General features: G+C 46.0%; 1 protein-coding gene across 2 annotated transcripts; it reads right to left on the bottom strand.

Moving 5' to 3' along the window:
- Positions 1-502: 502 nt before the first annotated feature.
- Positions 503-13,596, bottom strand: si:dkey-29b11.3 (actin-binding Rho-activating protein-like). 2 transcript variants are annotated; one of them, XM_047035289.1, is made up of 2 exons: positions 13,520-13,596; positions 503-1,697 (listed from the first exon to the last, which is right to left on the bottom strand). In XM_047035289.1, exon 2 carries the CDS (start codon positions 1,618-1,620, stop codon positions 1,141-1,143), a length of 480 nt encoding a protein of 159 aa, XP_046891245.1. In that variant the 5' UTR covers positions 1,621-1,697; positions 13,520-13,596; the 3' UTR covers positions 503-1,140. The 2 variants fall into 2 exon arrangements, with proteins under 2 accessions (XP_046891245.1, XP_046891250.1); XM_047035294.1 differs by lacking the exon at positions 13,520-13,596 and adding an exon at positions 2,705-2,811.
- Between the last annotated feature and the right edge of the window lie 52 nt (positions 13,597-13,648).

The following is a 13,648-nucleotide window of genomic DNA, read 5'->3' as shown; positions in this document are numbered from 1 at the left end:
TACCATGTTTCCCCCTGCAAGGGAAGCACCATTCTAATGGAACAGCTAACAGTTGCTCCAGCTGATTTCCCAATAATTATGTGAAAGCTCAGGACTGCCTGGATTGACATTCCGAATTTATCTCAGACAATGAATTAGTGTCAATGTTCTTACAAAAAACATAATGCGATGTAAACATAAATAGCTGTGTACAGTACTTTAAATAAAGGAAAAAATCAACAACATTGTTTTACCTTTATGTACCTGCAAAGTAAAACTGTTGGATGTGAATGCATGACATTATTGGACATCTTGTAGATTTCTGAAAGAGTTCATGACTTTTAACTATGGGATGTGTGTGTATGCCTGAAAAAGCCTTTTTTTGTCATTTGTATTTCTTATGATGGAGTGTTTTACCATCTTCAGTGAAAGTATGCAGTGTTTCACAGGTGAGTACTTTGTTGGCAGCCTCAGAATCTTGTCAGTGTTTTTGTTATCACCCTTATTCTATTAGAGTGCAGCAGGAAACAGTGTCCATTTAGGCCAGCGGGATCGGGTTTGTTCTTAAGCCCTATATTACATGTCACTGTTGCCTCCTCAGGTTCTCTAGGGCTCTGTCTCGATTCCCTACAATTTTTCTAATTCAGTGTGGACCTTTTCACTTCTCCATGTAAGAGGTTGAGGTGTAAAATACCTGAAAAGAGAAATCTGCACAAAGAGTGCTAGGACTCATACAGTGGATTTACAGACAACCAGTGTTTTTATGCTAATATATATTACTTTTTAGGTATATTTTTACTGTGCCTGTCAATGTGGCTGTACAGTGCACTTTGCCCCTGAGGATCAATACAGTACTAATCTACTATCTGCATCTTATTTTGCAACGTTCTCTGACAAAAGCCTGGTTTGTCTATTTGAAGTGTGTGACTATTTATCTGTCTGTTCCCCCTTTCTCTTCTACATCGCCTCCCAGTCTTTCTAATCCATAGAACCGTGGTCATGTGAAGTGTACACTTAGGATAAGATGTCCAGCAAAATATACAATCAATGGTGACATTTTAGAGTAGAGTAGTGATCTGCTGATACTCAATGACCCTCAAAAAGAAGGGACCTCTCTTGCCTATACAGTATCTGACTTTTCTATGGTGCCATCTGTGAAAGTCACTGCAGCAGTGTGATGAGCACATGGTCATCCTGACCCTGCCAAAGCATCTCCCCCTCAAATTGGACCAAGCCCTGCTTCCTGGCTCGCAGCAGTATCCCCACCAACTTATTGGAGATGGTCACATAGCGTTCAAACAGCTGGCCAAACTCTACCACTGGCTGCCCCTCCTCCCCATGCCCTCCTCCCATCTCCTTGATGACCAGGCAGAGCTCCTGGACCTCGCGGCCAATGTGGGACTGGGCGTCTTGGCCCCGCCGCTGAGTGAGGGAGCCCTCCTGGGGGCGGCCATAGCCATTCTGACCCAGCAGGGGCTGCATGCAGACTGGCAGGCCATTGCTGCTGAAGGGGTTGTGTTTTTGGTGCTCCTGGTGTTCGTTGGACCACCTCTGCCAGTTCTCCTTCAGACCTTTCACAGACACCATGCACACAGTCCGGTCATCTTCAAAGGGGGGTGGGGCGTCATTGGCCATCTCCATGGTGCCTATCCGGCGCTGGTACTTTGGCTGGTTTATCCTCAGGTGTTCCACTTTTGGACATGGTCTAGGCCTACATTCTGCAGACAAGCAGGAACACAGAACAAGATAGTTAAAGAACCATAGAGCCTACGTAAAACAAGGTAGTTTAGCATATATACTGTAGAGTTGACCTCTCCATGCCAAACCTTTTGTTTGACATTTTCATAATAAATGGTTATTTTGTTTTGTTTAACTGCTTTAGGATAATTCTACCTTGGAGCCCTTGGAAAAATGCCTTCTTACATTGCAATAAACTATACCCTAACACTTAATACAATTTCATTACATAACAATGTATATGTACCTATAATGTTTTTACCATGGGCTAGCAATTTACATGTAAGGATATGCAGCTATGTAGTTAGATGTAAGTTAATGTAACCTTAATATAAAGGGTTGCCCTTAGCCTGTTTCTATATGTCCCCATCTAGCAGAGATTTCAAACGAAGTCGTTTGATAACAATGACAGTCTTACCTTGAACAATAGGATCCTAAGGACGGTTATTATAATCATTACAATTTACTCACAACTCCAGAATCCAAGCTTTTCTAGCTACGATGTAGCCTATGTTTAAAAGAGTGAACACAATATTTGTCCAGCTTGCTAAGTGAAATGGATGGCTTAATAACCATAATCAGCCCATAATTACATTTGCTGCTTTGAGTCTAATTTGGCGTTGGTTACCTTTTTCCCCACAACAAACTTCTTGCTATGATTGTATCCTTCGTTGGCTGGGGGGTAGGGCGGACAGCTATAGGCTTTGTAGCCTACTTATTAGCAGTTAGTCAGTTATTTAACTATTTAATTCAATGATAAATGCTTCAACATATCATGGCAATGCCAATATATTAGGCTACTCTTTAATTAAACAATTTAAATTCCCAAAACAACAACGAAATCAAATTATGTTGGTAGATTTGCCAGAACAGAGCACTGGCTGTGGTGTCAGATTGATGGCAAAAGTCGTGAGCGCGTAGACTATTTCCCACGCTTAGTTTTTTCTAAGCGTGGGAATTTTTCACCCGCAAGTTATAAGACACTTACGCACAAATTCAACAACCGAGAGTTGTACAGGTTGCCGCGAGCTCTTGGCTTGAGGTAAAGGCCCGGTGGATGTTGGTGGTATTGCATTTCCGATTAGGTACCCAACTCGTCCGGTCAATAGGGGTTATGCGCAACATTCTTCCGGGTTCTACAAAACAGATGTAACTACTTCCGGCCGGCCGCTTTAGAGGTAAACACAGCGTAGTAAAGGCCACCTACTATAGCCGGTGTTTAAAGGAGCTACCCTTAATTACAATTTCCCATGTACACAGGATTGCCAAACGGACTTCCAGAGCCCCGAGTACCCTGGGGAGTAGCCTTTTTTTGTTGTTGCTTGCAGACGATTAAAACAGTCAAACGAAGACTGTACCTGTATAAGTCCAAGTGGACTCAAAGAATGCAGTGTTTGGCAATCAACTGCAACAACTACCAGTGTGACAGTATTTATTTACCGGTCAATTTTGTCGTAGCGTAATCTTATACACCTGCTAACTTTAACGTTTTTTTTGGCCTAGTAGTAGGCTAGTAAACGTAATTCCTTCTAGGAACGATAGATCCTAGCTATAGAAACCAGAATAATGATATGGATATGACACTAAATTAAAATTGGCTTTTTAAATTAATTTGCTGAATTCATATATTTCATTGATAACTTAGCACTAGTTGTGTAGCTATGTAGCCTACTGTAACATTGTAGTTAATGTGTAGAGCTAGTGTTAGTGCTACCTCCTGGGAAACGGTCTAACATTAGGCTGTTATAACGTTATATGAACTCATCACTTTATTCCTGTCACACTTACCCTAATGTAGAGAGTAATACAACTTCCCTTCCTTGAATCCTTGAACTTCCCCTTCAATATAAGTTATTTGGATCACCCAGCGCTGCAGATGTGTACAGAAGTGAGAAGCGGAAACGATTACATCTGTTTTCCGGTTCGAACGCTGAGCGCTCCGCATAACCCCTATTTTATTTTATTAACTCCAGTTAACATATTCATACAGAGCCCCTAAAGGGACATGAAAAAAAATCTGGTGCGCACAACAAAGTTTCTGGGGAGCTCCAGAAACCTTCTCGTTACCACGCTTAAGTATCTGATGGATATCGCATGCACAGAAGCGTGCATTAGATCTGCTGTTTTCATGCGTGGAAATGACTTTTAAGGACATTAAAAGTTTGCTTGCGAGTCGTCACCACTATATTATCTAGAAATACATTAAAAACGAATTTTGAAGTTGTGTTGTCTGTTTTGGCGCAAGGGATACACGCTGCGACCAAAGAGCAACTTAACGGCAACTTAATGATACCAAAATTAATGTATCCAGTCGAATAAGGTAACCAGCCGACCAAGGTACAACGTTGCGGCAACGTTGTCCATGCGACCAAAAAATAACGTTGTCCATGGGACCAAAAAATAACGTAACCAGCCAACCAAGGTACAACGTTGCGGCAACGTTGTCCACGGGTCACAAAGTAACCAGCCAACCAAGGTACGACGTGCCACAACGTTGCCAGAAGGTAACGTCGCGGGTTACCAACTGAGCACTTACTGGCAACATTGCCACAACGTCATGTGTTAGCTGGGATAGCATTTTAAATGGCAAAAGGACCACACGGATAATACAAATAGTTAGATTTAAAAAGACCAAAAACGTCGAGGAGGACAGCCTATAAGAGTGAAAGCGATTACCCATTGATCTGTCGCATCAGAATTTTGATTTGGGTCACGAAAGTCTTGAAATTTGAGTGAGAATGTCGCCCGGTACAGACCGCATAGTCCAGCGGCAACCATGTCGTCAAGTCACAAAGTTAATAATTTTACAGTTTTACAGTCAATTCTAGATCTAAAAAGTCGAGCAGGGCAGCTTTCAAGAGATAGGGGAATTCTGCTTTTTGCCAGCTGGTCCGATTATTTTTCTGATCTGTTTAAACTAGCAATCTGAGTGAGAATGCCTCCTTGACTTTAGTCTCAGTCAGACTCGCTCACTGGCAGTGTGCACAATGTTGTATTTCACTCCATTCTACACCAGAAACGTCAGGGAGGACTGCCTAATGTAGATATGAGCCTGATGAAGATAGCCAGCATCTCGGATTTCTTTAACTGAGCCTGTTTCATTCGTCAATTGCCTGAGAAAGCGACCTCCACCAGGCTAGTTTTGCCCGATCACTTTGTCAGGCTATTTAAGGGTATCGGGGTCAAGTGACTTTTGTGTATAGACAAGTGAAACGTAAATGTATTTGTCCAAAGGCCAAGAGCCTCAAAAAGTTAATATCAAGCCCTGCAATCCAGTGGCCAGAGATATATGATGACCTGATCGACACTCCAAGTGTAATAGACCGGGGAGAAGTTCGTCTTTTGCAACCGACATGCGCAGTTGAGCCTGCTTGACAGTTGTGTGACGTAGGGTGATAATTGGTCTACAAGGCTGCTAGTACACCATGGCACGATATGATCCTTGCTGTGCAACAGCAATGCAAGGCTGTGCAACAGCAATGCACGTTGTATCCATGCGTCTGTGCTGACATTGTGACGTAGGCTAGCACTGAGTTCCCTTTGTTGACAAAAGCCAATTTTTGCCACAAAAACTGAATTTCAGCCTAAACCGTGCAACGGTTCAATCACGCAGGCAATGATCTTATGTAGGCTATTCGGCTATATCGCTGTTGAGAAATTGATTGTGAGATTAGCGGGCGGGGGGTCTCAAAAAATTGAGAAAAAAATCCATAGCCCAGGGGCCTCAAGTGCTATTAAGCCCCTCACACTGTGACTTTCAGGTCACAGTGTGAGGGGCTAGTTGCTCTTTCTGTAATCTTGCACTATTGCACTCACTGTACTCCACAGGCTAGAAGAAGGTTAGAGGGTTTGTTAAGGAAGAATTCGAGTGGCACTGTGTAGATCTAAATAGTCAAGGGATATGGGACAATGGGACAATGTGAGTCAGATGGCTGAGCGGTGAGGGAGTCGGGCTAGTAATCAGAAGGTTGCTGGATCGATTCCCCGCCGTGCCAAATGACATTGTGTCCTTGGGCAAGGCACTTCACCTTACTTGCCTCAGGGGGAATGTCCATGTACTTACTGTAAGTCGCTCTGGATAAGAGCGTCTGCTAAATGTAAATGTAAATATGGTTTTAATTAGTGCTGTCAAACGATTAAAATGTTTAATCGCGATTAATCGCATTAATGTCATAGTTAACTCGCGATTAATCACAATTAATCGCACATTTGTATCTATTCTAAATGTCCCTTGATTTCTTTTTGTCCCATTCTTTTTTCAAATTGTAATGCTCTTATCAACATGGAAAAGTGGTTCGGATTGCTTCGTGCAAATATTTTTTGTTATTGAAAACAACATTGCAATCGCCTGGCTTTGACGAGGGGGCGGAGAATTCGCATCATCTGTGTGCTTGGCCATCAAGTGGTATTTCAGACTGGACGTGCTGCGATGATAGCTCAGTTTACAACGACAAAACACACAGATCACTTTGGTCTTGTCAATGGAACCATTTGGCAACTTTTTAAAAGTAAACTTTCCATTCAGAATCTTATTGGCATCCATTTCGGCGTCTCGCGCTCGCCATCAACTCAAAACGTAACGTTAACCTACTACCAGAGAATGTCTCATATCCGTAAACGGGCTCTGCTACTACGCTCTAGCCGGATCGCAAGCCAAACAAGTGTGTGGCGTGCCTGTTGTTTTGTTTCCGGTCTAGCTAGATCCGGTGTGGTGTTGTAGTTTTTCTAACTTCGGTAGTTGTTGCAACAGCATGTGAAAAAAAACTACAAAGTTTGCTAGGCCAAAAAGAGCGTTAATCGCGCGATAAAAAAATTGACGCCGTTAATTTGGGTTTGCGTTAACGCCGTTAATAACGCGTTAAACTGACAGCACTAGTTTTAATACAATTTATTAGACTATACAATTACATAAACAAAGCTTTGCTGATCAATCACAGCGAAGGAGGTGTCATCTACACAGGTCGTTCGCAGGAGTGATGGTCAGCCATCACACATGCACTGCCTTATATAAACTTAAGATCAAATGGCATTCTATATGGTCAATCAATCAATGTAGCAAACTCTGTGATTGGCTAACTCAACTTAGTGACAGTTTGAAACAATACATCTCCGGTGTGTCCCAAAGTTCTTTGATGTCACAGCTCTCTCCAGAGCAGTAGATAATAAAGCCACAGGGGTTGACCAGTCAAATGGTCAACTGTCCTTTGTGTGACCATCTTCAAACAATACTTTTAATTAACACAAGCAATGAAACAGGACACAGTCCTTCTAGCCAAAGTTCAGAGCAGCTGTCTCATTGACCCCTTACAGTAACCAGAGGACAGAAGGCCATATAAAATGCTTCACCCATCCCCCAGGGCAAGCTGCCCACAGAGCCATCAGCACCTCACATTCCTTTGAACTCAACTTAATTATTTTCCCTTCCTGTCTCTTACCAATGAACATAGAAGATTATAGATTTCATACACATACATCTATGCATATGACCAACATTTCCATTACAGGTTGTACTAGGTTTTATGTGTATTTGGGGTTAGTATAGTGTATTATTTATTTGTATCTGTATATTTAGGACGTTTGTGTATTTAGGGTTAGTATAGTGTATTATTTATTGTTATTTGTATATTTAGGAAGTTTTACTTATTTAAGCTTAGCATAGATGTAAATTATATTCTGTGTACTTACATGTTATATTATGTTATGCCAGGTGCTTGCGTTGTCTTGTCTTAAGAATTTCAGTGCTCAGTCTGACCTTGTGTTGTTCTGTGTACCTGACAATAAAAGACTTGAACTTGAACAAATGAAGGCTATACAGCATTGGCAGTTTGACTAGAAGGTTGTAAATGATCTCAGGATTAATGCTGATTCCAAAAAACGATCTGTCCTGGCCCTTCTGGATCTGAGTGCAGCCTTTGATACTGTTGATCACGATATCCTTATGGATAGACTTGGAAATTGGGTTGGCCTCGCTGGCCCGGTCCTAAACTGGTTTAGGACCTATCTAACTGACCGAGAATGCTTTGTCGCCCTCGGAGACCCCCCTCCTTGAGTCACCACCTTACCGCGGTGGAGGGGTTTGCGTGTCCTAGTGATCCTGGAAGCTATGTTGTCGGGGGCTTCATGCCCCTGGTAGGGTCACCCAAGGCAAACAGGTTCCAGGTGAAAGACCAGACAAAGAGTGGCTCAAAAAACCAACCATGAAGAAATACAACAATGGTTCTCAGTTGCCCCTGCCCGGAAGCGGGTCACCGGGGCCCCCCCCTGGAGCCAGGCCCGGGGGTGGGGCTCGATGGCGAGCGCCTGGTGGCCGGGCCTTTTCCCATGGGGCCCGGTCGGGCACAGCCCGAAGAGACAACGTGGGACCCTCTTCCAGTGGGCTCACCATCCGCAGGAGGGGTCATGGGGGTCGGGTGCAGTGTGAGACGGGCGGCGGCCGAAGGCGGGGGCCTTGGCGGTCCGATCCTCGGCTGCAAAAGTTAGCTTTGGGGACGTGGAACGTCACCTCGCTGGCGGGAAAGGAGCCTGAGCTGGTGCGCGAGGTAGAGAGTTTCCGGCTAGATATAGTCGGCCTCGCCTCGACGCACAGCGTGGGCTCCGGAACCAGTCTCCTTGAGAGGGGCTGGACTCTCTTCCACTCTGGAGTTGCCCTTGGTGAGAGGCGTCGAGCTGGGGTGGGAATACTGGTTTCCCCTCGGTTCGGCGCCTGTACATTGGGGTTCACCCCGGTGGACGAGAGGGTAGCCTCCCTCCGCCTTCGGGTGGGGGGACGGGTCCTCACTGTCGTTTGTGCTTATGCACCAAACGGCAGCTCAGAGTACCCACCCTTTTTGGAGTCTCTGGGGGGGGTGCTGGAAAGCGCTCCTCCTGGGGATTCCCTCGTCCTCCTGGGGGACTTCAATGCTCATGTGGGCAATGACAGTGAGACCTGGAGGGGCGTGATTGGGAGGAACGGCCCCCCCGATCTGAACCCGAGTGGTGTTTTGTTGTTGGACTTCTGTGCTAGACACGGTTTGTCCATAACGAACACCATGTTCAAGCATAAGGGTGTCCATATGTGCACCTGGCACCAGGACACCCGAGGTCTCAGTTCGATGATCGACTTTGTAGTCGTGTCATCGGACTTGGGGCCGCATGTCTTGGACACTCGGGTGAGGAGAGGGGCGGAGCTGTCAACTGATCACCACCTGGTGGTGAGTTGGCTTCGATGGTGGGGGAGGACGCCGGTCAGGCCTGGCAGGCCCAAACGTAATGTGAGGGTCTGCTGGGAACGTCTGGCGGAACCCTCTGTCAGAAGGAGCTTCAACTCCCACCTCCGGGAGAGTTTCGATCATGTCTCGGGGGGGGCCGGGGACATTGAGTCCGAATGGGCCATGTTCCGGGCCTCCATTGTTGAAGCGGCTGACCGGAGCTGCGGCCGCAGGGCGGTCGGTGCATGTCGCGGCGGTAACCCTCGGACCCGGTGGTGGACTCCGGAGGTGAGGGATGCCGTCAAGCTGAAGAAGGAGGCCTATCGGACTTTATTGGCTGGTAGGACTCCAGAGGCAGCTGATGTGTACCGGCAGGCCAAGCGGAACGCGGCTTTGGCGGTCGCGGAGGCAAAAACCCGGGCATGGGAGGAGTTCGGCGAGGCCATGGAGAATGACTTCCGAACGGCTTCAAAAAGGTTCTGGACCACCATCCGGCGGCTCAGGAGGGGGAAGCAGTGCTCTGTCAACACTGTATACGGTGGGGATGGTGCGCTGCTGACCTCGACGGGGGACGTCCTGGATCGGTGGAAGGAATACTTCGAAGACCTCCTTAATTCCACCAACACGCTTTCCGACGTGGAGGCAGAGTCTGGGGACGTCGGGGGGGGCCCTTCTATCTCTGGGGCTGAGGTCGCCGAGGTGGTTGAAAAGCTCCGCGGTGGCAGGGCCCCTGGGGTGGATGAGGTCCGCCCGGAGTTCCTTAAGGCTCTGGATGTTGTAGGGCTGTCTTGGTTGACACGACTCTGCAACATCGCGTGGACATCGGGGACAGTGCCTCTGGACTGGCAGACCGGGGTGGTGGTTCCCCTCTTTAAAAAGGGGGACCGGAGGGTGTGCTCCAACTTTAGGGGGATCACACTCCTCAGCCTCCCTGGGAAAGTCTATTCAGGGGTCCTGGAGAGGAGGGTCCGTCGGATTGTCGAACCTCGGATTCAGGAGGAGCAATGTGGTTTTCGTCCTGGCCGTGGAACAGTGGACCAGCTTTATACCCTCCGCGGAGTCCTGGAGGGTACATGGGAGTTCGCCCAACCAGTCTACACATGTTTTGTGGATTTGGAAAAGGCGTTCGACCGTGTCCCTCGGGGGCTCATGTGGGGGGTGCTCCGAGAGTACGGGGTACCGGATTTCCTGATCGGGGCTGTCCGGTCCCTGTACGACCGGTGCCAGAGTTTGGTCCGCATTGCCGGTAGTAAGTCGAACTTGTTTCCGGTGAGGGTTGGACTCCGCCAGGGCTGCCCTATGTCACCGATTCTGTTCATTACCTATATGGACAGAATTTCTAGGCGCAGCCAGGGTGTTGAGGGGGTCCGGTTTGGTGACCTCAGGATCGGGTCGCTGCTTTTTGCGGATGATGTGGTCCTGTTGGCTTCATCGGGCCGTGACCTTCAGCTCTCACTGGAGCGGTTCGCAACCGAATGTGAAGCGGCTGGGATGCGAATCAGCACCTCCAAATCTGAGGCCATGGTAATCGACCGGAAAAGGGTGGAGTGCCATCTCCGGGTCGGGGAGGAGATCCTGAACCAAGCGGAGGAGTTCAAGTATCTCGGGGTCTTGTTCACGAGTGAGGGAAGAATGGAGCGCGAGGTCGACAGGCGGATCGGTGCGGCGTCCGCAGTGATGCGGGCTCTGCATCGGTCCGTCGTGGTGAAGAAGGAGCTGAGTCGAAAGGCGAAGCTCTCTATTTACCAGTCGATCTACGTTCCTACCCTCACCTATGGTCACGAACTATGGGTAGTGACCGAAAGAACGAGATCGCGAATACAAGCGGCCGAAATGAGCTTTCTCCGTAGGGTGTCCGGGCTCTCCCTTAGAGATAGGGTGAGAAGCTCGGTCATCCGGGAGGGGCTCAGAGTAGAACCGCTGCTCCTCCGCGTCGAGAGGAGCCAGCTGAGGTGGCTCGGGCATCTGATTAGGATGCCTCCTGGACGCCTCCCTGGTGAGGTGTTCCGGGCACGTCCCACTGGGAAGAGGCCCCGGGGAAGACCCAGGACACGCTGGAGGGACTATGTCTCTCAGCTGGCCTGGGAACGCCTTGGGGTCCCCCAGGAAGAGCTGGCGGAAGTGGCCGGGGGGAGGGAAGTCTGGGCCTCCCTGCTTAGGTCGCTGCCCCCGCGACCCGATCCCCGGACAAGCGGCAGATGACGACGACGACGACGCCCTCGGAGACCACAGCTCAAAAAACATTTCTATGACCTGTGTGGTCCCTCAAGGATCCATTTTAGGGCCCTTACTTTTCAGTCTATACACTTTGTCGCCCTCGGAGACCACAGCTCAAAAAACATTTCTATGACCTGTGGGGTCCCTCAAGGATCCATTTTAGGGCCCTTACTTTTCAGTCTATACCCCTTGGTAGTGTAATTAGGAGGCACAACATCGACTATCATAGCTATGCAGATGACACCCAGCTTTATATTTCTGTAACACCCAATAACTACAGCTCTATTGATTGTTTGGTAAATTGTATTTCTGATATAAATGTATGGATGTCACAAAACTTTCTCCAGCTCAACCAAGATAAAACAGAGTCATTGGTGAAAAAAACAAAAGAGAGAAACTATCTGCACACTTAAAAACACTAGCACTTAACGCCAAGCACCAAGCCAGAAACCTAAGCGTCATATTTGACTCAGATCTCAATTTTGAAACCCATATAAAAAATATAATTAAAACATATTTTTATCACTTAAGAAACATTGCTAAGGTGCAACCGTTTCTCGCTCAGGCTGACACTGAAAGACTGATGCACGCATTTATCACAAGCAGGCTAGACTACTGTAACTCGCTTTTGTCCGGTCTACTAAAAAAAGCCATTAGTCAGCTACCAACTATACAGAATGCAGCAGCGCGAGTCTTTACTAAAACAAGAAGGAGAGCGCACATCACACCAGTATTAAAATCACTGCACTGGTTACCTGTTAGTTTTACAATAGAGTTCAAGATTCACCGACTAATCTATAAATCACTCCATAATCATGCACCTGAATATATTACAGATATGCTCTCAAGGTACACACCCATTAGATCCCTAAGGTCCTCCGGTACTGAACTCCTAACAGTTCCAAAAGCCAGGACAGAGAAACATAGGGAAGCAGCTTTCAGTTTCTATGCTCCCAGCCTTTTGAACACTCTGCCAGAATACCTTAGAATGGCTGAAACGGTTAAAACTTTTAAACATACACTTTAGACGTACCTCTTTGATCTTGCTTATCACTCACTGTAAAATGTATTTATTTAACATGTATGGAATATTTATTTATTTGTGTTTTTAACCCACCCTCCCCCTTTTTTTAAATCCTTTTTACTGTGTGGCGCATTGTGTTACCTCTGTGTATGAAATGCACTGTACAAATACATTTTGATTGATTGATAGAATAGATGTGAAGGTCGACCAAGAACTTTAGAGATGATATGCATTTCAATTGTGATCTGAGAGATATAGGTACCAAAACCACTGAGAAGAAATGTCATCACCAGCTGCATCACGGGCACTGCACTATTTATCTATAATTCCAGAAATCTGTGTGTCACCAACATCATTGTGGGCGCTGTGCCTTATCTATAATTCCAGGAATGTGTGTGTGTGCCACCAATTTTATCACAGGCACTTTGCACTATCAGGCTGGATGTTGATGCCATCAAGCTCTTAAAAGAACTCCAACACAGAAAAAGACAACAACGGAACATTAATATATAGGCTATAGCTTTGCCAGTTGTTCCGCGTCTTCCATCGGTCTCCGCCGCCCTCCGACTCCGTCTCGACTCACTTGGTAACAGTAACTGCCGATTTTGGCAGAGGAGAAGACACAAGTTTTTATAAGTTTCATAAGCACTTGCTACATATTCTTCCTCCAACCAGCAACTCTTAGTTTTTGTTTTGAGGTCAAATTCGGTCAGAGAACGTCTAGATTTGGTCGTTCTGAAATCGTCTACTTTTCCCTGTGAAGGCAAACTGTTTCACCTTTGGCCTAGTTCAGACAAAATCTGAATCTGAATTTCCGCAATCTGAATTTAAGCAATCTGAATTTCAAGAATCTGAATTTTAGCAATCTGAATTTCAAGAATCTGAATTCACGCAATCTGAATTTCAAGAATCTGAATTCACGCAATCTGAATTTTAGATATTTGTATTTCTGGATCAAAATAATTCAGTTTTGTTAAATTCGGCATACAAATAAATCAGATAGTATATATTCAACAGTAAAATATTTCAGTTTTATGAAATTCGACATACAAATAATTCAAATCTTTCACATTCAAATTCAGATACTTTTGTCAGCTTTCTAGCTCCATATTAAAACGTAAAACAATGTTTTGATTTCAATACGTTATTAAGTTCATAAATAGTGTAATTGCAAAATGGACAGACCTAACCCTAACCCTATAGGCTACAACTTGAAGTGATTTTATGAACAAGTGTTCTGCAGCACATCAGAGCAGGTCAAATTCATGAAAAGCATAGTCCAACTGATTATAGTCCAGATCAAAAAATATTCTGGCTTATTCACTATAGACTAGCTACAGTAAAGAACAAACTTGTCACAATCATGATGTCTTACCTCATAAACCTCTGTGCATCTCTACTTGTTGCGTCCTTTGCTCCAGTTAAGCCGAGTCACCTTTCTGCGTCGGCAACACAGTCCATTCTATGGAACTTTACATTACACTGTCCGGCTGAGAATTATCTC

This window comes from Hypomesus transpacificus, chromosome 2 (genome assembly GCF_021917145.1).
Source record: "Hypomesus transpacificus isolate Combined female chromosome 2, fHypTra1, whole genome shotgun sequence".
In the NCBI taxonomy this organism is placed as follows: domain Eukaryota; kingdom Metazoa; phylum Chordata; class Actinopteri; order Osmeriformes; family Osmeridae; genus Hypomesus; species Hypomesus transpacificus.
The sequence above is the reverse complement of the archived record's forward strand: the minus strand, read 5'-3'. Positions and strand labels throughout refer to the sequence as shown.

Bases quoted from the DNA above. Each gene is read 5' to 3' on its own strand.
- si:dkey-29b11.3 (XM_047035289.1), bottom strand. From the start codon at position 1,620: ATGGAGATGGCCAATGACGCCCCACCCCCCTTTGAAGATGACCGGACT.